This window comes from Globicephala melas, chromosome 17 (genome assembly GCF_963455315.2).
Source record: "Globicephala melas chromosome 17, mGloMel1.2, whole genome shotgun sequence".
Lineage (NCBI taxonomy): Eukaryota > Metazoa > Chordata > Mammalia > Artiodactyla > Delphinidae > Globicephala > Globicephala melas.
The window spans coordinates 60,154,396-60,179,742 of record NC_083330.1 but is presented as its reverse complement, the minus strand read 5'-3'; the positions used below and the strand labels follow the sequence as shown (position 1 = coordinate 60,179,742).

The 25,347-nt window shown below is 41.7% G+C and overlaps 1 protein-coding gene across 5 annotated transcripts in view; it reads left to right on the top strand.

Moving 5' to 3' along the window:
• Window positions 1-25,347, top strand: part of SAMD12 (sterile alpha motif domain containing 12) — a 463,668-nt gene that overhangs the window by 16,962 nt on the left and 421,359 nt on the right. For 4 of the 5 annotated variants that reach the window (XR_009559689.1, XR_009559688.2, XM_060287706.1 and 1 more), the window contains exon 2: window positions 20,894-21,072. Coding sequence is in view for 2 of the 5 variants with exons in the window: in XM_060287706.1 (XP_060143689.1) it covers window positions 20,894-21,072 (179 nt within the window). In the remaining 3 variants the exon portion in view is untranslated. Of the gene's footprint in view, window positions 1-20,893; window positions 21,073-25,347 lie in introns of those variants that run through there. The other variant, XR_011376884.1, reaches the window with a different exon arrangement.

Sequence of the window (25,347 nt, the reverse complement as noted above, 5' to 3'; positions counted from 1 at the left end):
CTCAGAGAGCCACCAGTAGGATCAAGAGTCCCTGAAAGAAGCAAGAAGGGAGCAAGACCTCGCTCCTAAGGAGAATAGGCAATTGTGTTTATTTTTTTAATATTTTTTAAAAATTATTTATTTATTTATTTATTTTTGGCTGTGTTGGGTCTTCGTTGCTGCGCATGGGCTTTCTCTAGTTGCGGCGAGTGGGAGCTGCTCTTGGTTGCGGTGCGGTGCTTCTCACTGCGGTGGCTTCTCTTGTTGCGGAGCACAGGCTCGGGGCGTGCGGGCTCAGTAGTTGTGGCTCGCGGGCTCTAGAGCGCAGGCTCAGTAGCTGTGGTGCACGGGCTTAGTTGCTCCACGGCGTGTGGGATCTTCCCGGACCAGGGCTCGAACCCGTGTCCCCTGCATTGGCTGGCGGATTCTTAACCACTGCACCACCAGGGAAGCCAGCAATTGTGTTTAAAGATAATTGTTCAGAAAAACTTGAAATTAGACTCAGTTGGCCAACCACATTGGGTTTGTCAGGAGATGAGAAAAAAAGGGAACTGTATAGGAAAATAGGATAATAGGAGAATATGGTGTCTGGAAATACTAAAAGAAGAATCATTCAATAGGCATGAAGGAGAAAATAATTTATCCAGTTATAAAGCTTTATCAGCTCTTTAGACCTAAAAGCATAGTTTGTTGCAAGCCTAAAGCTTTTTAAAATTTTTTGCATAATTTACCACATTATGTTACTATCCTAGAGCAAGGTACTATTAGAAATTCAAGAATTTAAAAAAATGCAACATAGCAACATTTCCTTACCTTTCAAATTAACCTTTTAAAATAATTACATACTTATTATGTATACCCTTTGGAAAGTAGAAAGAAAAAATTATCCATGGACCCAACTTCAAAAGACAGCCACTGTTAGTATTTGGCATATTTTCTTCTAGCCTTTTTCTTTGTATGGTTTTTGGTTTTGCATGGCAGGCATAAGGCATTTTACTTGGCTTTTAGTAGGATTTTTTGGTCTTCAATTGGAGTCAACTGTGGTTATATTCTGATAATGCATGTCTGTGATTTATTCTTTTCCTGTCATGAGGCTGAATAAGCAGTGCTTTAGTTCTTGGCTTGAATAAATTCTTTATATGCTTTTAACATAAAACATTGTTCAGCTTAGAAAGTGAATAATCCTTAGAGCACAGCAGTATGACGTATGTTTAACAACCACTTAAAAAAAATATCAGATCTAAAAAAAAATCAGAAGCATAAAAATGGCTTGGGGAAAATGTATAACAAAGAAAAGATTTTAAGGTTTCTAGAGGGGAGACAGTCTCTCAGTGGACCTGGGACATATCATAGATGTCTAGTATTACTTATTAACTAGATGATAATTTTTATTACATATAACATGGTGGTCTTAAGGCAGAGAGGGAAATTTTTTTATCTAGAGGCACAGAAGAGAGGAGTGCAGTACAGTTGAGGCATGACTGAAACCAGTTAGAAATTCTGGTCCTGCCTGCACTGCTAACTAGCTGCTACATCAGAGGCACCTGCCCTCAATATCATAACCACTAAAATGAGGTGGTTAAACTGTATAATTTTAATGAGTTTCTATCCTCTGACACTCAACGACTCAATGAATTTATGATTCTGGGGCCAAACACGAAGAACATAAAGATCCTCAAACCCAGTAGCTGCAGTGCTTTGACTCTTCCTTTCCCTCCTTCCTCACATCCAGTCAATTACTGAGTTTGACCCTTTTTACCGTCTAAGTCAGGGTTTGGCAAACGGCCATCCATTTCCTTAAATAAACTTTTATTAGGACAGAGTTATGCTCATTAGTTTATGTATTTATTGCTGCTTTTGTACTCCAGTGGCCGTGTTGGGCAGTTGCAACACTGGTTCGCAAAGCTGCAAATACTTACTATCTGGCCCCTGATAGAAAAATCTAGTCAACCCCTGATCTGAATGATTTACAAACCCATGTCCTCTCATTTTCACTACGTTTGTCCTACCTTAGGTCTTCATCTCTTCTCACCAGGAGAGCCCAAGAGCCTGTCGTCTAACTTTCTTGACCCCAGTTTTGAGCCTTCCAAATGTATTGCATACAGAAACGGTATAATTTTTTTAGAAAAATCTTGAAACACCAGTTTGCTGGCTTAAAACCCTTGAGGAGCATCCTGCTGAACTCAGGATAAAATCCAAATTCCTCACCCAACACACAAAGTTAGAAAACCACTCCACTGATATCTGAAGACCCTTCTAGTCATGAGGCTAGGTGTTTGTTTGACATGACACACACGATATGAATTGCAATCTCGGAAAACCCAACTCAACTCAGCCAGTCTTGAGTACGAAGAGGCTATATGTTGGCTCACCCGACTAAGAAGCCTGGGTGTAGATCTCTATAGATGAAACCTTTCCCAGGGTTAGGTCTCTAGTTGTGTCACCTGAACTCCATTTCTTTCTGTTGGCTCCTCTGCTGCTGTGTTAGCCCTATTCACAGGCAGGCTTTCATCTTGAGAGGTCAGGACTGCATAGCAGTTCCCGCCTCATAGCCTCCTGGGGACCCATCTTTTCCCACACAAGTGCAGAGGTCTCTCTGACTGGACAGCATAGGTCATGTGATAGGGATAATGGAAAGTGCTGATGGGTTTAGGACCAGTGCCTGTGCTTATGCTCAGGAATTGGCAAAATCCCACCTGAACCATAAGGAATGATATGAGGGGGAGGGCATTACCCCCAGGCAAATAGTGGGCTGTTGTGGAAACAGGGCGATTGGAGGTGGACTGAGACAAAATAACCAAGATTCACGGAGCGTACCACGAGCGCGAGCCCTTTGACAGTCCAGCAGTAGTCGTTGCCGTTAGAACCTGGGGAGGCCCATAACCAGAGTGTCACAAGGTTTTGGAGATTGTGATTGCCTTACTCAGTGGTTCTTAATTCTGGCTAATCATTAGAAGTACCAGATGCCTGGGCTCTCTGAGAACCAATTAACTTGGGATCTCTCCTGGTTGGCCAGGTAAGAGTGATTTTACACATTCTCCAGGTGATTCTAGTGTGCAGCTAAGATGAACTATTGACTGGGTTTAGGTCCTGACTTTATTTACTGGTCTGTGGAATGGGAGCAATTCTATTCATTCAGCAGGATTAGGGAGATGAAGAAATGAGGCGATATATGAAAGGAGTATAGACTACTTAGTTGCTCAAATAAATGGGAGCTTCTTATTGATGTTCTCAACTTTACAGGGATATTGTATTAGAGTCCTAGGGCTGTCATCACAAAATGCCACAGACCGGATATCTTAAACAACAGAAATTTCTCACAGTTCTGAAGGCTAGAAGCCCAAGGTCAAGGTTGTCGGCAGGTTTGGCTTCTCTCTCGAGACCTTTCTCCTGGGTTTGCAGATTGCCTTTTTTTGTGTACATACCCATCCCTCCAGTCTTTTTCTCTTTTTATAAGGATGCCAGTTATATTGGATTGAGGCCCACCCTTATGGTCTCATTTAACCTTAATTACCTTTTTCAAGGTCCTGTCTCCAAATATAGTCACATCAGGGGTTAAGATATCAACATATGATTTATTTTGGTGGTTGTGAGGGGACAATTTAGCCCCATAGCAGGTATGGATCTTTTGATTGTCTAATGAAAGCTAGGGTTTCTTTACTCAGAAAAATGCAGAGACACAATACACATTAAACCTTGCATATGTTTGTGGACTTCGAAGATGACTGTTAAACAGGAACATTTGCAGCAGCCTTGCAGAGGAAAACATACCAAAGGGAAGGATGTGTGTAAAAGAGGACATCCCGTTCTCATTCATTCATTTAACAGTTACTTACCAAGTGCTGCCCATGTACCAGGCCCTGTGGTAGGGTTATAACAATGACATAGGCAAGGCCCCTTCTTCTCACGACTTACGATTTTTCATTGATGGAGTCAGACAGTAAACACATACACCATTCAGCATCAGAGAGCACCAAGTGCTGTGTGTCGAGAATCGAAACAGAATGATGAGGTGTTGTTTACCTGGGAAGCTATTTAGATTTTGTGGTCAGGAATGTCTTCACTGAGGAGATGATGCTTAAGTGGAGGCTTCAATAACAAGGAGTCAGCCATGCACATGGGGGCAGAGGGTTGATGGCTGATGAAATGCCTGCTACTCTCTGGTCTATTTTAGTAGCAGCTGGCAGAGCCACCTCCTCTAGCACCAGCTGCTTCCCAGATTCAGTTCTGCTGCCTGCACAGCAAGCAGTCAGGATCTGCCCTGAGACTGGCATGGCTGTTGTGGATTGCTCCCCTAGCTTTGCGTGTGTTTTTCTTATCCTGTCGGAAATATTCATGTCATGTGTTCAAAGGGGTGAGACCCATCATTGCAAATATCTGCTTCTCTAAGCTCTCACTGATTACCAGAGCTTAGTCGCTATTGTCTTTAGCCTGAATTAGAGTTACCATTGTAGGGGGACAAGTTGGCATTGGTGGTGTGGTAAATGCATAAACAATTATTGTGTTGTACTGCATGCTTCTATAGCGGTATGCTGCATGCTGGAGGAATGAAAGGGACCCCAAACAGTATCTGGATGGGATGGGGATGACTTTCCCTAGGAGCTGCATCCTTTAAAGGCCCCCCATTGGCCTTAGGATAAAGAGCAGGATCCTGCTGTGGCTGGCAGACTCCCGTGGGTCTGGTTCTCTCTACCTCTCTGCCAAGTTCGGGGCCAGTTCTGCTCTGTGTGTCTCATTCTAGGGTCAAGATTGAAAGGGCAGTAGCCTCTGGGCATGCTTTTTCTCTGCTTATAACAAGTACATATGAGGGCAAAGAAAACTTCATAAGTATGTTGAATTCTGTTGCTCACGTCTCCTACACTCACATCCATTGGCCAAATTAACTTACATGGTCAAGACGAAAGTCATTGTATAGAGACATATTCTGCTCCAAGGGTAGGGGAGTGAATGTTTATCAGATGGTAATCTGATCCACCCTAGCAGGTTTAGTGCTTATAACAGCGCCCCTATAGGTCTGCCTAAACTATAAACAGTAGTGTACTTTTAACTGTCTTGCTGTCGGAAAAGGGAAAAAAGGGAGAAGTTGGTTAATATGTGAATGACAGAGTTGGGGGAGGATTATTATACAGGGCAAGACTTGAGCATGTTAATAGACTTATGGGAGGAGTGTGGAGAAGACAGAAGACGGGGCAGCTTGAGGGTTCAGCTGAAACTGGAAAACATGAAATCGGAGTGGTACCATCTTTCTCATGGCTTTGGATAGCAGCAGCCAGGGAGGCAAATGGTTGGATTGATAACTTTCTTTGATCTGAGCCTTATGTATTTGATCCAGCCCGCTTCTCTCTAGTCTTGAGGAGAGATTTAGATGGTAACAGTTGGTGTTTACAATGTTTTAATGGCTGTCATGTTGAGAACTGACTAGAAGCATCTTTAGAAATAATTTACAGCACCATAAAATGAATTGCTAATCTTTCAGAGTATATTCTTTAGCGTTGTTTTCATTTGTATACCAGCCAAGAAGATCTATACCAATGAAGACACTGCTAAAATATTTTAGAAGCATAGTCTGATTTGAAAAGCTAAGTAGGAATATAAATCCCTTCTCTAACACGCAGTCACACTGTCTGCCGTTCTCCTGTGGTTTTGTGCTCATTGTCTCCTAGGGCAGTGTGCATGTATGTGATTAACATGTCCACAGCATGCACACCCACCAGCGTTCAGCTCTAGGACTCACAGGTGGGGACATAAGGGCTATGGGGGTATGTGTTGACTTGTAGCAGCAGGCATTATTTAGCCCTTACGATGAGCCCAGTATTGAAAGGGACACAGGTAATGATGTTGATAATTAACAAGAACATGATCTATTTGATGCCTAACTTTTGGGTAGTAACTTGAAGAAGTAGTAGCACAGTGCCCTGGGTAACGAAAGAAAGCTTTGGAAGTTCAGATGAAGCAATACAGGTATGTGTTGGAATAGGGGAGAGGGTTTTAATGAGACTTAAGCTGTATCTCAAAGGTCGCTTGCATATCAACACGCAAATAATCTCATAGTCATCCGTGTTACTGAAACACAACATTCGCTAAATTTCTCCCTGCTCAAAATCTTGACTTTCCATCTGATTAGTGAAAAAATATTAGACCTCTTGCCCTGATACCCAAGACCTCAAACTCATTATAATCTGCTCTCAGATTATCCTGTCTCATCTTCAAGATTTCTTTTCATGTACTTTAGATTTTAAAAATTTGTTCCTGCTTGTAAATGCTCCAAAATTCCCTAATCTGTACTTTTTTTTTTTTTTGATAAGTGTATTTATTTATTTATTTTTGGCTGCGTCGAGTCTTCGTTGCCGCATGTGGGCTTTCTCTCTTTGCAGCAATCAGGGGCTACTCTTCTTTACGGTGCTTGGGCTTGTAACTGCGGTGGCTTCTCTTGTTGCGGAGCACGAGCTCTAGGCGCACGGGCTTCAGCAGTTGCAGCAGAAGGGCTCAGTAGTTGTGGCTCACAGGCTCTAGAGCACAGACTCAGTAGTTGTGGTGCACGGGCTCAGTTGCTCCACGGCATGTGGGATCTTCCCAGACCAGGGATCGAGCCTGTGTCCCCTGCATTGGCAGGCAGATTCTTAACCACTGCGCCACCAGAGAAGTCCCTGTACTTTCTTTTAAATTGGCCCTTCTGCTTGGACACCTTCCCCTGATCTATGAGTGCAAACCTCACCTCTTCTTCCAACCCTGTCTCGCAGGCTCAGCGGCCATGGCTCTCGGGCCCAGCCGCTCTGCAGCATGTGGGATCTTCCCGGACCGGGGCACGAACCTGTGTCCCCTGCATCGGCAGGCGGACACTCAACCACTGTGCCACAAGAGAAGCACCCCTTCTCATTTTTGAAGCCTCTCATCATTACTTTTTCAGCAGCGTTTATTCCCACCCTCTCCTATCCCCATATCATCTGCAGATAACTATTGGCCTGCTTATTTCTGGTCATTATCATAGAAATATCCAATCCTCTAACTTTCATAGACAAGTAATTTTTTAAAATGGGGACACTCAGTTTCTATAACTTTTTTGCTGACGTTAAAACTTATGTGCACAGACATTAAAACTTATGTGCACAGATGCTGTGGTACTTACTATCTCTCATTTAATTTCATAGAAGATAAGGAGTCAACACCAGGAAATGCAGGGAAGACAATATGAAAATAAGGACGTGCCTTTATACTGAAAACATATGGCCAGTGGAAAACTCACAAGAGGCTGTTTTTATTTCATTGAGGACCAATGAAATTTTCATCTCATGTCTCTCTCTTCTCTGGGTAGACATTTGGGAGCCACTATTTCAGTAGACTGTGAGCTTTGCCGGAGCTGATTTATCTTTGATTCCTAATTTATCTTTGTCTTTCTCAGATAATCTTGGGTCTCTAAAAGCTTATTAAAAAAGGAAAAAAAAACCTGATTTGTAGCAACAGAGGCAACTAGTTGGGGGATAGTTTATTCAAAGATCTAACAGTTGTCTAAAATAACCAAACAACATCAATTCTACAAAAGCGTATCTGAAATGTGTATGAAAGAGCAATAGACAGGTTACAGGGATCTTCGTTCTCAAAGAGCAAAGTTTTAAAAATATTCCTAATTATGGCATTATATTTAATCTTTTTCTTATTCCTAAAATGTAGATATGGTTATTTAAATCACTAATACAAATATAGAAAAGCCAGAAATCATTTTCAAATTCTTGTTTTCTCAGTTCTTTTTCGAGTAACATTTACAGAACAAAACAAATTGATTTTAACATTAGGAAGAAAGACACTGATTTTTTTTTTCAAATTTGTGCTATCCAATAGAACTTTCTGTAATGATGGAAATGTTCAGTGATCTGCACTGTCCGATATGGTAGACATAGCCACACATAGTCGTTGAGCAATAGAAATGTGGCTAGTGTGACTGAGGAACTAAATTTCAAGCTGTTCTTAAATATAATTAAACTAAAATAGCCACATGCAACTGTTGGCTCCCATATTGGACGATGTGCCTTCAAAGGGTTGACCAAGGAGTATTGAGCTGCAATTTGTGATACCGATTTGGATGGCATCTTATCAATTTTCTTAGTAAATTTGAGACGCTTTAAAATGAAAAAAATTTTAAATTATTCTCTGGCAAATTGTATGCCTGTTAAAGGCTCTATTGACTTTTGAGCTACTTTTAGTCCTCAGATCACAAGTTTTTAAAATGCCAATTCTCAATCCTTAAATTGCATTCTGTCCATTTCGCCCATTGTTATAGCTCTTCTTTGATCTTTTAGATAATATGATCTTTGACTTATGTGTATATATATTCATACTCAAGTCCATACATATACACACACATAGCATATAATACATTTGTGAAGATCAGGTGAAATGAGGGATGAGGCTTGTTAAAACACGAATGTTCCTTTCGTCTGAGCGTTACCCTGAATAGAGAATATGAGCAAACAAATTGCATGTTAAGATCTTGCTCCGCCCCCTCGGGGAAGGAGAACACCCACATTCATCAAGTCAGACTGGAACCTATCACACCTTTTTCATGTTTCCCTGATTTGACAGAAAACCCATGTTTCTGCCTGAAATATTCTCTTTTTCCTTAGTTGCCAGGATGACCCTTGCAAGAGAATTTTAAAGCTGCTTTTTCTTCTCTGAAGCCTTTCTGACCTTTTATCCTCTTCTCCCTTTCCTAACCACACTGACCCGTTACCCCTTTCTTTTTAGTGGAGTCGTGCATGCTGGTGCATGCAGATGTGTAATCCAAGGGTCATGGTATTTGCTTTTGAAGAAATCAATATCGTGAAGATATTAACAAGAGTGAAGGAAGTAATATTGCCGTGGTTCCCATTTGTGGGGCACTTAGTAAGGTGCCAGGCATTAACTAAAAACTTTAAATACATTTTCATCTAATTTTTCTAAAGCGTTGTAAAAAAGTTATGATTATCCCAATTTTATAGGTAAGATAACCCCAACTTAAAGCTGAGTAAGTTGCCCAAGACCACACAGCTAGTCAGTGCCAGAACCAGATTTATTGGACTCCAAAGCCCATGATTTTACTGGCTAAAGAATAATTAAGATGTAGAGAGAAAAAACCCCTTATTCCCCAGAGTAGCATGGTGTGGTGGGAACAGCATTGTATGTGATGTGAAAGAGTTCTTGTTTTCATTTCCCCTTTGCCATTTTCATGGTGGCCTTAAACAAGTGCCTTAGTATCTCTTAAGTCTTTTTCTCCTTCTAATATCCAATTCCCTCTTTCTACTAATTAATACCTTAGTGATAGTCGATGCAATGTCCTCCATATGTTAATCCTGTACTACTTCCTCCTCTCTTCCCAAAATAGCAGATTGTACTACGTAAAGACTTTCTAAACAATTAGAGACCCTTTTTTTTCATTAGTTTGGTTTGACAGAGAATACCATCAGCTCACCCATAGAGAGTATGTTACAAGGTGCAGCTATTTGCTTTTATCTTTATTTCTAACCTCATTTCTCAACTCTCACCAAGGTTGTTTATATATTTGAAAAACTGTCCTTTTTACCTTCTGGTTTTTCTTCACTTTTTTTTTTTTTTAATTTCACTTTCGTTTTCCCTTTTCACTTAGGACTCCTACTTTTCAAGTCTGTATTATGTTCTTTTAAAGTTACATGACTACCATTTTGCCTATTTAACAATTGTTGAAATTGTTAGTGCCAAATATCGCCCCACTGTGATGGAGGAGAGCAGAGGATGTACATGGAGAATGGCTGCTCATTGAGCATGTGGTAGGTGTCAGGTGTCCCATATGTGTTATCTCACTTTAATTTTGTATTGTCAATACAATAACAATGTGTGGCGAGTAATAAGGTAATATTAGTATTTCCATTTTATGGAAAAGAGGTAATATAACTTGTCCTACTTATATATATATATAGCCAGTAAGTATAGAGCTTGGGCTTGAATCAACGTGTAGCTGTGTGTTGGGTAGGGCAGAGGGATACGACTAAAAGCACAGGGTTCAAAAACATTTGTAAATTCTTAACGTATATCTAGTGTTTGTATTTTGTTACATTTTTAAGATTATTTTATATCCAATAGAAAGCAAATATCTTAAGTGTTCCGGTTAGAGTTTTGATACTTGTATAGTGTTGTGTAACCAAAGCAAGACGTAGAACACTTGCGTTGCCAAGGAAGCTCCCTCTTCCCTTTACAATGAAATCTTCCTTCGTCTCCTCCATTCGGCTCTTGAACCAGTCCACTGAGCTTTTTATTTTGGGTATTTTTTAGTTTTAACATTTCCATTTCTCTTTGTCTTTTATTTCTTTGAGACTTTCTTGGCGGATGCTTTCTGGTGTGTGTGTGTGTGTGTTAATTGCTCATTGAAGCATTTTTTATGTGGCCTGCTTTAAAATCTTTGTCAAATAATTCTGAGATCTGTCATCTTGGTGTTGGCATCTATTGATTTGTCTTTTCTCATTCAGTGTGAGAACCTCCTGGTTCTTGGTTATTTTTTTGTTTGTTTAATCAAAACTTGGACATTTTCATTTTATGTTATGGAATGCTGAATCTTAATTAAACCTTCTGTTTTAGCCGGCTTTCTTTTTTTTTAATAAATTTATTTATTTATTTTTGGCTGCGTTGTGTTGCTGCGCGCAGGCTTTCTCTAGTTGCGGCGAGCGGGGGCTGCTCTTCATTGCGGTGCATGGGCTTCTTGCGGTGGCTTCCCTTGTTGCAGAGCACAGGCTCTAGGCTCGCAGGCTCAGTAGTTGTAGCTCGCAGGCTCTAGAGCGCAGGCTCAGTAGTTGTGGCTCACGGGCTTAGTTGCTCCACGGCATGTGGGATCTTCCCGGACCAGGGCTCGAACCCGTGTCCCCTGCATTGGCAGGTGGATTCTTAACCACTGCACCACCGGGAAAGCCCTAGCCGGCTTTCTTTAACGCCACTCTGGCCAAGTGGAATTTGAAATCCACATTCCCCACTCTGAAGTTGATACCTGGGAGGTGGGGCCTGTTAGTTATTTATCACTGGGAGGTGGTGAAAGTCCTGACTCCCACCAGTCTTCCTCAACATCAGCCCAGGAAGGAGGGGCTGCCTGCTGTGATGAGGCTGCAAGTCTAGCCTCCCCATATCTCAAATGACATTGCAGGGGTGGGGAGGTGGCCTCCTTACCTGCTGACAGAGATGAAAGTCTGGGCTCTCTACCTGGCCTTCTATGATGCCACCCTGTTGTGGGTTTTGGAGTACCTTATTATAGCCTGGGGAGGGTGGGAGTCTGGGCTACTCACTCAGCCTTTCATGAGGGAAAAAATCAGAGTAGATCATGTGTTTTATGAAAACTTGGTTCAGTTCATACATATAGATAGAGACGTACTTGGGCACTGGTTCATAATGTGAAATCTGTTTCTTATAGTATCATGGATACAAATGTTTTAGTCACCATTGTAGACCACCTATTTCTTTATCAGTCTGATACCTGAATCCTCTAAAGCTTCATAGAACTTCTGAGTATATCTACCTTTGTATTCTCTTCACGAAAGAGAAGAGTTAACGTCTGTGTGCCTTAGAGGTTGTCCGGAGCCTTCCCCTACTCTACTGCTGGTGAAGTGTGTAAGTTAAGCATTATCTAAACATCTTCTGTGTTTAGATTGTCTAGTCCAGGTATCATGGGTAGGAAGGGTGAATATCTGCTGTGGTTGTTACCCTTAAGTAGTCTCTGGGGATACTTGAAGGTTCCCTTAAAGTATTTTACAAAGAGGACATCATCTCTGTAGACACATGAGCTGGAGTGAGTGTGCTTCAGGTGGCTCGGAGCAGACAGTGTCCCGACACAGCCACGCATGGTCTGAACACCTGGCTGAGATGGAGTCATCCAGGCCCAGCTCTGGTGACCACACGGTAGCTGTCAAGGCTGCCGTTGGGCCGAGGATAGTAGAGTGTGTGTTGGGGGTCCAACTGTTCACGTTCAGTATTTTTTCCCTCCCTCTCTCATCAGCAGAGTGTCTTCCTCCTCTTGTTACAATAAGGGATGCGTCTATTACTGGTCCCTTCCAGACTGGCTGGGAATGGGCATGTCCTCTTTTAATGCCTCCGTGTTGCCCGTTTGGAAGTTTGTGTTTTACCATGTTCTATTTTTTTTTAATAAGTAAATAAATAAATTTGTTTAAAAAAAGATGGCATTGGGATAAATAATAGCTGTCTTTTTTTTTTTTTTTTTTGGTCTGCTGTATGCCAAGTACTTTTTTTTTGAATTTGATTTTATTTTTTTATACAGGTTCTTATTAGTTATCCATTTTATACATATTAGTGTATATATGTCAGTCCCAATCTCCCAGTTCATCCCACCACCACCCGCCCCCCGCTACCATGTTCTTTTTGATGGTGACAAAAAGACATCAACCTGTATTTACAAATGTTAAGCTTCGACATATATTTGCAGAACCACGTTTAGCTGACCAAGGAGAGGTTTGGAGGTCATATTCTGTCTCCTCATAGCCTGACCCAAATGATAAAATCAAACATAATTTAGCTTATTTAAATTGCCTGGGAGTGGGGGAGTGCAGGATAAGTCAGAGGCAAGTTCCTCAAAGATCCATGAGTTCTTCTTTGATGATAAAGTGAAGGGGGTTCTTGGACCGTAGGGTCCTCCAGAACATGGTTCCACTCTACCCTAGGACAGGGCTCACTCAGCAGACTTATTTCTGTAAAGGGCCAGCTAGCAAATATTTTAGTCTCTGCAGACCACGTGGTCTCTGTCACCACTACTCACCTCCACCATTGTAGCAAAAGAGTGGTCATAGACAATATATAAATAACATGGCTGTGTTCCAATAAAACTTTATTTATCGACACTGACATTTGAATTTCATATATTTTTAGGTCACAAAATATTCCTTTAGGTTTTTTCCCAACCATTTAAAAATGTAAAAATTATTCTTGGCTCACAAGGCATATGTAAACAGGTGGTAGGCTGGATTTGGCCCATGGGCTGCCATAGAAGATGTCCACTGGACAGGTGTCTTTACCCAAGTAGACATTGTGCTTCCTGTCCACTAGCTTAATCCAAGCTTATGTTCCTGAGACATTTCTGGTACATTGCTTTATTTTCATGTTAAAACATTAGTGACCTGACACTCATGAACACGTCCTTATTCGTTCGCGCAGAAGTTTTTGTGAGTATTCTGGGCACCAAAGGCCCCCAGATGAATTAAGACTTTTGCCCTCAGGTCTTCACAGTGGAAGACCTGGATGGAGTCTACCTCTGATGATAATTTTCGTGATAACAACATGTATTCTTAATGTACATCTTCCTTGCTAAGTTATTATTATACTTAGGTAAGCTTTCTAAGTCATAATGGGAGTTACGAAACCCAGACTGTAATATTTTGCTAGGATTTCAGTTTTCTTATTTTTCTCCATGAGGAAGAGCTAAGCAATCATATGTAACTGGTTAAAATGGAATTATATGTTAGTTTGGAACGGTTCATCTGAATGGTAGAGAACACCTGATTCAAAGTGGCTTAACAACTAGGATTATTTCTCTCCCGGAGCCCCAAGTCCAGAGGGAGGCAATTACGAACATAGAGTAGCCCAATGATGGCAGAGCCAGTGTGGCTGTTAGCCTCTTGGCTTTCACTCATGTTTGGAGCCCTGTTGTCACAGAAGGTCTATAGCAGCTCTAGTTAACACATCAGCATTCAAGGCAGAGAGAGGGAAGGAAGGGCGGTATCAACATCTGTTCTCTTTTGTCAGTTCCAGGACTGTCTTTTTATCCATCTGTTTAGGTCCCATTGGCAGGAACCTGTCAGCAGCCACTTGTAGCTGCAAGGGAGGCTGGAGAATTGAGTTTTGACTTTGTAGACCTGCTGTGGGAGGCGGCAAGGAGGAGAGATTGGGAATGTTTAGCCACCAGAAGTGTCTCCTGCAAAGGGCGGGAGGCCTTTTGTGATGCCCGGATTACTTCTAGAGGGTAGAGTTCTGCCAGATTTGAATGCAGAATATTAACGAATAAGGCACTTCCCTTACTTAAACAGATATTTGGAGAGTGTCTGCTATGTGAATATTATATATGAGAGATGTACAAAACAAGGGCCATGTCCTCCAGGAACTTTTTCTCTAGCTAGAAGCAAGAAATATACATGAAATGATAAACACTCTATCTCAATTCTAATAGCTAATGATGGGGATTGGAGTATATTTGTGTCTTAAGGTCATGTATTCATTTAGCAACATGTATGAGGTGCCAAATACGTGCAACTTAGCCTTTGCAGGTACACAGATGAATAACACTGTCTGTTCTGCAGAAGGCAGTCAAGTGAAACAGCAGTTCCGGGACAGCTCTGTGGTTCCATGATTTACCATATCTTTGAATTATCCAATTAGGTTGGAAGCAACTCTTATTTGCTCTTTTGAAAAATAAAGATCTAAGCTACTCATGAGAAGGGAATGGCAGTCAGTAGGATTGAATCAGTATCTTTCCATGATACCTCTGCTCATTCTGTGAGCAATGATTCAGCGTAACTGTACGTTAGTCATTTGGCTAGGCACTGGGCTTGTAATAAGCTTAATAAGAAGTCACTTGTTTCATGGGGCTCCTAGTTATAGGGTAGGCAGACGTGTTAATAAATACTTGCAACTCATGGTGTATACACACACACACCAGATTTAATAAGAAAAAGAGACGTGGTCAACATTGCTTAGGAGGCTATAATGCATACAGAATCAGTTAAAGCTTCACAGGGGAAAGAAGAAAGAGCATTTCTTATCTCCTGAAGGGTTATCCATGCAAATAAGGGAAGGGAAGAGTATATTATGGAAAAAGATCAATTCTGGCAAAGCAGAGAAGCACAAGACATCTCAGCAGCTGCATGCAGCGTCTGTGTTTTGGTAGAAACATAGGGGCAGGAGCCAGAGCGGCACCACTGGGGGTGTTTGCACAGCATCTCTGTTCACAGTGAGGCGGGGAATAAAGGGCCATTCAACTTAAATGAGGCTCTGTCCCTTGTCTCACTACAGGGAGAGTGTGGCGTGGGTGGGGACTGAAAGGACTGGCAAGCTGCATGACTTCTTGGCAAGTACGATCCACTTGTTCTTACAAATGAATGTTGTGATGCCAGCACATCCCTCAGCTCTTCTTGAATCATCTGGAGATGAAATGAAGCCTGGCACTTAGGCACAGTCTGTTACTGTGACCTAAGTCCCATCGGAATGGGACCCCTCAGAGGTCAGGGCCAGGAAGGCCCAGGCTCGCTTCCAGCAAGTGAAGCATGTCTTCTGCCAGTCAGGCTGGGGCCCATTTTGGAGAACATGCCCTTTCCAAGAACATTTTAATGTAATCTGATACCATGGAGCTATTATTATCTATTATACTTTTTTAAAAAGAAAGCAAAAAACGTGTTATACCTGAAAATCACAATAAGATGATGGAAAGAAGAATAAAAATACTTTTGGAACTTTCCACTTAACAGGCAATAGAGAGGTGAAATGAGAGGGAGTCCAATTTTGGTTTTTTGTTTTAAAATTTTATTGTAGATTATAAAAAAATAGATCATTGTAACCATCCTTTTTTTTTTTTTTTTTTGCTGTACGCGGGCCTCTCACCATTGTGGCCTCTCCTGTTGCGGAGCACAGGCTCCGGACGCGCAGGCTCAGCGGCCATGGCTCACGGGCCCAGTCGCTCCGCGGCATGTGGGATCTTCCCGGACCGGGGCACGAACCCGTGTCCCCTGCATCGGCAGGCGGACTCTCAACCACTCTGCACCACCAGGGAAGCCCCACTGTAACCATTCTTGAGTGTGTGATTCAGTGGCATTAAATATATTTATATTGTTGTGCAACCATCACCACTATCCATCTCCAGAACTTTTTCATCAACCCAAACTGAAACTCCATACTAAGCAATAGGTCCCCATTCTCCTCTCCTCCAGCCCCTGGTAACCACTGTTCCACTTTGTCTCTATGAATTTGACTGTTCTAAGTACCTCTCATAAGTAGAATCATACAATACTTGTCCTTTTGTAACTGGCTTATTTCACTTCGCATAATGTCTTCAAGGTTCATCCCTAGTGTAGCGTGTATCAGAATTTCATTCCTTTTTAATACTGAATAATATTCCGTAGTACATACATACAGCATTTTGTTTATCCATTTATCCATCGATGGGCATCTGGGTTCTTTCCACCTTTTGGCTATTGTGAATAATGCTGCTATAAACATGGATATACAAATATCTGTTCGAGTCCCTACTTAAATTCTTTGGTTGAATTGCTGTATCAAATGGTAATTCTATTTTAATTCTTCTTTTTGAGGAATTCGCCATGCAGTTTTCCACAGAAGCTGTCCCATTTTACATTCCCACCAGCAATGTGCAAGGGTTTTCAATTTCTGAGGGAGTGGCTTTTCGCATATGAAAAAAAGATGCTGCCTTTGAATGGCATCTCAAAACAATGCTAAAACATGTGTATTTGCATGAGGAATTTTCTCTAGGTTTTTAAAAGAGCAACATTTGTAAAACCTGGTCTTTAACTCCTCATTTTAAGAGCTCACCATTAGCAACTTTAACATTAAAGCGACAGTGGCAGCCCTTCAGGTAAAGACCACAAGCAGCCTGCAGTGTCAGTTCAATAACTAGAAATCCACAGGGCACAAGTCTGGTTGGGAAGGTCAGGGAAACAAGAAGATCTCAAAGCTGACCTGTGAGCTGCTGAGCCCATTAAATTGAACAGATAACTTCAGTGAAAGCAAGAAAGGGTACTGATGAGGATAGAAAAGAGAAAGCAAATGGGGGCGCCTTTTACATGATGAACAGAGAGATGGAGGTCACAGCATGTAAGAGGCCATCTAAAAGTCGCTTGATTTGTAAACATCAGGGACATGAAATTTCAGGGAAAACAAAACAAAGCCTGTCAGAAATGGTTTTAAACAAATAAACCCAAACACAAAAACCTACATCAACTGCAGGATTTGCAGGCGAGGAGGGAACAGCTGTGGAGGATTAAAATATATGTGTGAAGAACGCGACATGCATAGAAAGTCAAAATGCCATAACCCATCTCATGTCTATAGAGATCTTACATTTTGTACACTTAGTATTTACTAGCAGAGAAAAGATACCTTTTGACATAAGGCATAGTTGTGTAAAGACAGAAGATTGGTGGTTCGTTCAGCAGCTGAACAGATGTTTCTCCGGTGCCTATTATGTGACCGTTTCTGGACTGGGCAGTGGAGGTGGAGCTGGCAGCTGTGGTTGGTGAAGCAGACAGGTCAATTAGACAGACATCCTCAGAGAGTGAGGGGATGAAGCACCAGGATGCCAGAAGCTCCTAGAAGGCTTGCTGAAGAAGTCTGAAAAGACACATGGGCTGAGTGGGAGTTCACTTCCCAAAGAAGGAAGTAAGGTGGAGTAGAACTTTCTAGGACGAGGGACCAACGTGAGCAAAAGTGAGGGAAGTACGAGAGTCTGATGGGTGGGCAGGTGATGGCAGAGGAGAACAGGAGATGCTGGAAGCTATCAGCAGCTCAGTGATATTCCTAGGCCATGAATTTCAAGGCAGCTGGGAATCATGCTGGAGTAAGATCAAAGACACACACTTTTTTCTTTTCCTCACTAATCTGTCCCTTGCCCATCCGCCACCTCCCGACACAGGCTCACCTCTTTTTAATAATCACAATTTTAATATGTTTAATTGAAGATTCATTGTAAGTAGGCTGATCTTTGGAGATGGGGAAGCTGATTGATATTAACAGTAGTTAGCCTCATGCTCTCATAGGTTTTGTTCTTTTTCTACCACTGCCTGAATTGGGCATTGCGGTTGGTTCTCCAGCATCGATTCCACCCCTGCCTTGTTGAGTAACAGCGATGTGGTTTGGTGACTTGACCTTAGGTGAAGGTCAGCTGGTTTAAGGGTAATCCTATCTCTACTGCCAGGGTTTTAGTTCACTAACAGATGTGTGTGATTCACTTTGGGCCGCTGAGAAAAGATCCAAGTTTGGAGGAGGATGTGGGGAAGAAAACGATGGTCAATCAAGCTGTCTCTATTGCTAGCTGAGAACCAGAAGCCTGTAGCTCTAGTGCCACGTGGGGACCCACGCTTAGAATAAAGGTGATGTTATGGACAGCAAACTAGGAAGAGGAAAAAGAGTCCTTGATAGCACCGCTGAACTTGGAAATCAGCTAACTCCGAACTTTTCCCATTACTGGGCTTCCTCTCCTGAAAGATAATGATTTTCCTTACTGCTTAATCTATTTTGGGTTTGTTCACCTGAAACTTGAAATCTCCTGTGACCTAAATGATACATGATCTTTGTGACCTTCAGTAGACACCTGTATGACTCTTTATGACTATAGCCCTTTGAGCCTCATTTCCCTTGTCTGTGAAATGAATATAATTACGTCTCAGAGTTCTTCATGGAGATTATTTGAGACGCACCACAAATCTGAGGGAAGAGGCATGAACTAATGCATGCTGAGTGCCTACGAGGCCCCATGAAATAGACTGGCCCTTGTTTTAGGAAGCTTAAAGGCTAGAAGAGAAATTCAGATAATTTTGATATAAAATAGTTGAAATAGGGTCACATGCGTATGGATCTTTGTACAATAAGTTTTTTAAGATCGTTCGTACAATGTTGAATACTTGCCATTCCAGGCACATGATCAAATCTGAAGAGTTGGTATTTAAACCAAAACCTCAAGGATAAGTAGGGGTTAGGTGAAGAATGGGGAAGAGCAGTTCAGGCAAAGAAACATTATATACAAAGTTCAGAGGGGACAGATTATGAATGGCCTTGTTGGCCACGTTAAAGATTTTTGAATGATCTGGGTGTAAAATGAAGCCATTAGAAAGTTTTTTTTTTTTTTTTTACTTTATTATTAAGGAAAATATCAACATAGACAAAAGTGGAAAGAGTAGTATAATAAATCCCCATGAATCCACCAATTAGCTTCAAGAATTATCAACACGTGGCCAATCTCATCTCATCTATATCATTCTCTTGTCCCCCATCCATTTTTTTTTTACAGTAGGTCCTTGTTGGCTCTTTATTTTAAATAAAGCAGTGTATATATTTCAATCCCAAACTCCCTAACTATGCCTCCCCTCCAGGTAACCATAAGTTCGTTCTCTAAGTCTGTGAGTCTGTTTCTGTTTTGTAGCAGAAGTCTCTTGAACCAACCTATACATTTTTAAATGGGATTGCGGGGGTCCAGCGAGGAAGAGCAGTTGGGCTGGTCACATTCTGAGGGACAGAGATGAGTAGCTTGGACCAGGGTGATGGCAGTGGAGGTGTGAAGTAGGTGGATGGGAGAAGCATTTTGAATGCAGTGCTTGCTGGCTCTGGTGATAGATACGAGGGATGTGGTGACTTATGGAGAGAGTGTGTCAAGGAGGACTCTTCAGTTTCTGTGTGAGTAACTGAAGACAGGAGAAAGTGAATATTTTTTGGTAGAAAAACCAAGGTTCAGTATGAACATGTTAAGTGTGAGGTCTGTGATACAGTGACATTGGGATGTTGAGTCACAGTCCTACATCTGAAGCATCATGAGAGAGGTCTCTCTGGGCTGGGTTTAAAATTTGAGAGTCATGGTCAGGTTAATTGCATCAGAAGTGCTGGGAATGGATGGGACCTGTTAAGGGAGAAGTGGAGAGTGGGGAAAAGAACACCTGACTGACTGCTTCTGGGAAGGCTTCCCTCATCTCTCAGGTGTAAAATATTCTTTCACAAGCCTGATCAAGAGAAAAGGAAACCCTGGGGTGCTAAGTAAAGGGAAGAATTTTAGAATCGCAGATGTCCTCTAAAGGGGAAGAATGCTGAGAAAGGGGGAGACTGAAGATCCTGGGTAAAAGGAGATTATTGATGAAGTGGAGTCTCGAGGGAGATGGGAGGGGATTGGAGGTTCTGGCCTTAAATCCTCTGAGACCAAGGGGAAGGGGATAAGGATGGAAGTTTAGCTACATTTGAAGGCTTGAGGGTCACAGGGAGATGAGAGAATTCTCCACCAGAGACCTCAAAACACACGTACCAGCTATATGTACATAAGTGTGTGCACATTCACTCACACACACCCGTTGGTTCATGGATGTCATCCAGGGGGAATGTATGTTTCCTATAACATTTCCTATAACCGCTATTTCTCTGATAGTCATGGGTACACAGGAGGAACTCCTATGTGGAATGAATAAATATACTCAGTATGAGCTTTAGATTTTATTTGTGAGGGTATCTGGGTTAAAGGATGTGGAGAGAGAAAGTGAAAATAGGAAGCTACTAGGCTGAGCTCCCTTAAACCCTCCACTCTGACCTTTCCTTCTTTCATGGAGGAGTAGTAACTGTTTCAAAACTACTAGTTCTTTGTTTCTTGTCTGCCTCTTCTATTGGATTGTGAGTTCTTTGAAGCAAACGTCTGTCGTATGTAAATCCGTGCTTGCAGGACCTGGTCCAGGAACAGCACACAGTAAGTGCTCAGTAAATATTTGCTGAATGACTGCAAGAGGGTGGACTTGAGTGGATGCTTGAAGAATAGAGAAAATTCAGAAATGGGAGGGAATGAGCAGTTTTCCAGATGGAAGCAGAGATACACACTGAACTGCAGGGGTTGAAATGATTGCATGTGTGGAAGGCAGTACCCAAGTTGCCTGATTTGGTGTTGTCGTCTGTAATGTGGGGGTTAGTTGCTTGCTCAAGGTCAAACAACTTGGAACTGATGGTTCCTGGATTTGTACTCTAGTCTTCCTGACTTCAAAGCTCAGGATTTCCCACCATACCGTGCTCCCTCTTCACCAAATCATTTCCCATAATTATGACCCCCACCTCTCAACTTGGAGATTCCTTGTATCTTCCCACATAGGCCAGATGAAATATTGTCTTTCATGGACACCTCCTTTATTTATAGGATCTGTTTTCTGAGTTTAGATTTTTTCCTCTTTCCTAGCTCTCCACTGCGGTTTGAATCCACGGGGTATTGATCACCCTGCCCGTGCTGAAGGTATTAAACTGCAAATTGAAGGTGAAGGTGTTGATTCTCACTCTATTAAAAACAAAAATTACCAGAAGGTGCTTGACCAAAAAGGAACCCCCAAGCGACTGCAGGCAGAAGCCGAGACGGCTAAGGTAGGTAATAATCCAGTAAGTTAAGGAGATTCTGAAGCTGCAGCTTTGCTATTTCGTGGTCCAGCCCCAGATAAGAACTGATGGTGCTTTCGTTAATTAGCGTTGTATCTTCAGTTAAAGAAACACTGCTCCTTGATTGCAGGTAATGAGAAATGAAAATATTGACCGCATACCCTTTAGAGTGAAATTGAAACACGTTTGTGGTCAGTTTTATCTCATGAGGCTCTGAGGATGGTATAGAATGAGCTACAGGGAAGAGTGCCTTGGAATTAAAGCTGAAAGATTTGTTTGCCAGGCTCAGATTTATCATTTTATGATATTGGACAAGTCCTGTGACTTTTCAAGCCTCAGATTTTTCACCTGTAGAATGGGTTATCAGAAAAACTCCATCCTCCATTAGGTTGAACAGATGAAATAATATTATGTATGTGCAAGTGTTTTGTAAAAGCCCCAGTTGGCTGCATGAGTATGAGGGGGCTTTTTGCTGACAACCACAGTAACAAGTAATATTTTATTAAATATATACATACATGCCAGGTGCTGTTTGAAGGACTCTTGATATACTGGCTTATCGTCTCCCTGAAACAATTCTATGAGGTAGACAATAGTAAACAAGACCCTAATTAATGAAAGGTGTAATTGTTTTATTTTGTTGCAGAATACTTTGTTCTTTTAGTCTTTTAGCCTAGATGTTGGTATAAAACACACCTTGGTAAACTGGGAGGATGGATGATTCTTTAGTAAGAGCAGCGTCTTTCAAAGGTTTTCTGCAATGGAACTGGCACTATATGGGTTTTTGTCTGCAGTCAGTGAAGATGCTCTTGTTGGCGGTGTATATTAGTTTGCCCCTTGGAAATTGAGAGGACTAATCTTCGTATGGTTATTTGATTTCTCCCTCGTGCATTTCCTTCAAAGGAATTTCCTTTCAAATGTTCGTTGAGTGGATGAATATGTGCACGCCTTGGAAAGCAAACGTTGCAATCATCCAAGAAAAACCTTAAGTAGAAAGGTCACTTGGCTGTCCTACAATAACCACCACTCCCCCCAAAAAATGCCTTCCGAAATCAGATGTGAATTTTTCTTCTTTATCTATAGTTTTGAATAATTACCATGGCTCCTTCCCTTCTTTAGTGTGGATAATTAAAAACTGATGACATAATGAGTGTCTGTGTGTCTGTGTTGTAGGGAGTGGAGAATGATTAGCAAGGGAGGTATTACAGATATTTTGCACTAGATATTGTAGCTGAGAGAAATTGCACCTTATAGGAAACTGGTTGATAATTGAGGTTTGGTCTGTAAGAGGAGCTGGGAATAAGTGAGCCCTCTTATGACATCTAAATCCGATCAGCCAGTGGTGCCATCTTGAAAGAGTGAGAAAAAAATGCCTTAAGGGTCTTCTTTAACTAGGAAGATAATGGTCTGAGTGGGATCTTTTCAAAGAGATGCTTAAAATATTAAAAATGAGAGTGGAGAAAAAGAAAACAAGTTATTGACATTTGCCTGATTTAATTCACCTTTCAACATGTCCAGATTCTCTTTTATTTGCACAACAGATTGGTGATATAAGAAGTTTGATTCAAACCTGACAGGATTTGATAACTTCTGAATTATTTGGAACGTGTGCAATTGTAGTAAACCCTGAATTTTCATGTCAGTAGCACCTGCCTTTGCCTCTAGATCATTTTACGTTTGCTTTGCTAAAAACCTATTTCACTTGAGAACGTAGTTGTCCATAATGAACCTTTCCTCAGGAATAGCCTACAGCTGGAAACCACGCTCATCTGAGTTTGTCCAGATCACCTACAATGAAACCCCCAAACAGGGTTGAGAGGGGATTCTGAATGTCTTCACATTGACATGTTTAGGAGGGAACAGACGAGGAGCTCTTGTTACAAAGTATTTATTTTTTCATGCAGGACTTGATGACAATGGTGGTTGCTGGGGGGACAAAATAAAAAGAGCTTGATTACTGCAGACCTGCAGTGTCACATACCCTGGAGATTCTGAGCCACAGACAATGTGAACATGTTCTGTGCATGTACAGACACATTGAAATGTGCCCTCCTGGTGCACTTAGAGGGTTATTGGAGTTGTGAGTCATCCTTTTTCCTTGGGTAAATAATTGAATCTCTGGTAACTTGACCTACTCTAAACTTACCCTAAAAAACCTCTGGCTAGAAATGCACGCACTTAAAGCCACTCAGTAGTGTGAGTTGGTACAGATTTTCTGGAGGACAGTCTGATAGAGTTATCAACATTTTAAATGTGTATAAGTTTTGAGCCAGTAATTCCCTCTCTAGGAACTTGTCCCAAGGAAATAATCATCCAGATGTGCAAAGATGGCTGCAGGAGAATGGTCACTCTAGCAATGTTTATAATATGAAAACAATGTCCTTTCATAGGACATTGGCTGAAGAAACTGTGTGTTCGTGGAATGGAATAGAGTTCTCCCTTTATAAGGGTGAGGGAGACCTATGTGTATTTATCTTAGTCTATTCAGGCTGCTACAAAAATACCTTAAACTAGGTGACTTATAAACAATAGAAATTTATTTCTCACAGTTATGAAGGCTGGGAAGCTCAGGATCAAGGTGCCACCAGACTGAGTGTCTGATGAGAGCCTGCTTCCTGATTTATAGACAGTCGTCATCACACTGTCCTCACATGGTGGAAAGGGACCAGGAATCTCTCTGGAGTCTCTTTTACAAGGGCACTAATCCCATTCATGAGGGCTCCACCCTCATCACCTAAGCACCTCCCAAAGGCCCCTCCTTCTAATACTATCACATTGGGGGTTAGGTTTCAGCATGTGAATTTTAGGGAGACACAGACATTCGTCTGTAGCAGTGTTTATTTGGGAAAATGAGTACGCTGCTATTTTAGAGTGGGGAGAGGAGGGAGAAGGGCAAGTTACTGCACACTGTAAAACGTTCCCGTTTTCGTAAAAATATCTTTTCTCTGTAAAAAGGCATCACCGAGTCTGAAAGAGTTCATTCCACAGTTTGAGCAGCAGTTTACATCTGGAGCTGAGATTATGGGGGAAACTTTCTTTTTCTGCACTTGAGTTTTTTTGTTTTTTTTTTAAAGATATGTACCCTTTCAAGCATATTTATTTTCAAGCCCTTTTCAGGTTGCCCCATTAACTTAAGCAACTCATCCATGACTTTTCCTGTTTGTTGAGTCTGTATTCTGCCTTTGAGGGTGCTGTCTTTCCTCCCGTGGCTCCTAATTCTTGCTGGTTATTTGCCAAGGGGGAGTTATCTCGGGGACTAAGCATGCCTTGGGCTGTGGAGGCCATTTGATGAGGTGCTTTTGTAGTCTTTGTGCTGCTGAAGCAAGCACTGATGAGGTGCTTTTGTGTTTGTCTCTTCCTGAACTTTTTGGGATGTAACAGCTTTGACCAGGTGTTTAATTATGTTTCAATTTGATGTTCTCTTTGCTGACTCACTACACGAATCAGGTCCCCCCAGATGTGCCATCTGCAGGCTTCACACAGGAACCTGGTTCTAGCGTGCTATCACGCCTGGAGGTTCTGCCACTTTTGGTCTGGCCAAGTTGGACTTTGAAACCAATCCCTGTTCCAGATCTCCAGCAGGCATACTGTGCTTCCGTCCTCCTCATTGCTGTGGGCTCCTAGCACCTAGAGATGTCTCTTTGGCCTTATATAAATTTAAAAATATATTTTCTAGTATCTTTAAGTTTTTAGAGCCTGAGAGGGGATTGTATAGCACAAGTTTAATCTACCGTCTTGACCCTGAAATTTACATTGCTTTCATAATTAAAAAATATCTCTATCGCTACATATCTTTGGAACAATCATCCTTTTTGTTTCTTTATCTTAAATGTGATTTGGCACCCTTGGCCCCAGTTACTCTAAAGACTAGGGCCCTGATTCCAGAAAGAGGTTATCGGTCCTATGAGTTGCCATCAGCTCTTATAGACAAAAGAGAAATCAATAGAGAACCAAGCTCAGTTTGTTTTGTTTTTTTGTGGTTTTTTTTTTTTTTGGCTGCACCGCATGGCACGAGGGATTTTAGTTCCCCAACCAGAGATCAAACCCGTGCCCCCCCCCCCCCTGCAGTGGAAGCACAGAATCTTAACCGCTGGACCACCAGGGATCTGGACCCGCAAACTCACTTTTAATCCTTATTATTAGGTAGCATAGAGTCTAGTTGGAAAAAAAAAAAAAAGAAACAGATTCAATTGAATTGTGGATTTGCAAAAGCTATTTACCATTGGGAGTGCTAAATGCCAGTGAGGACTTAGGAATTCAGAG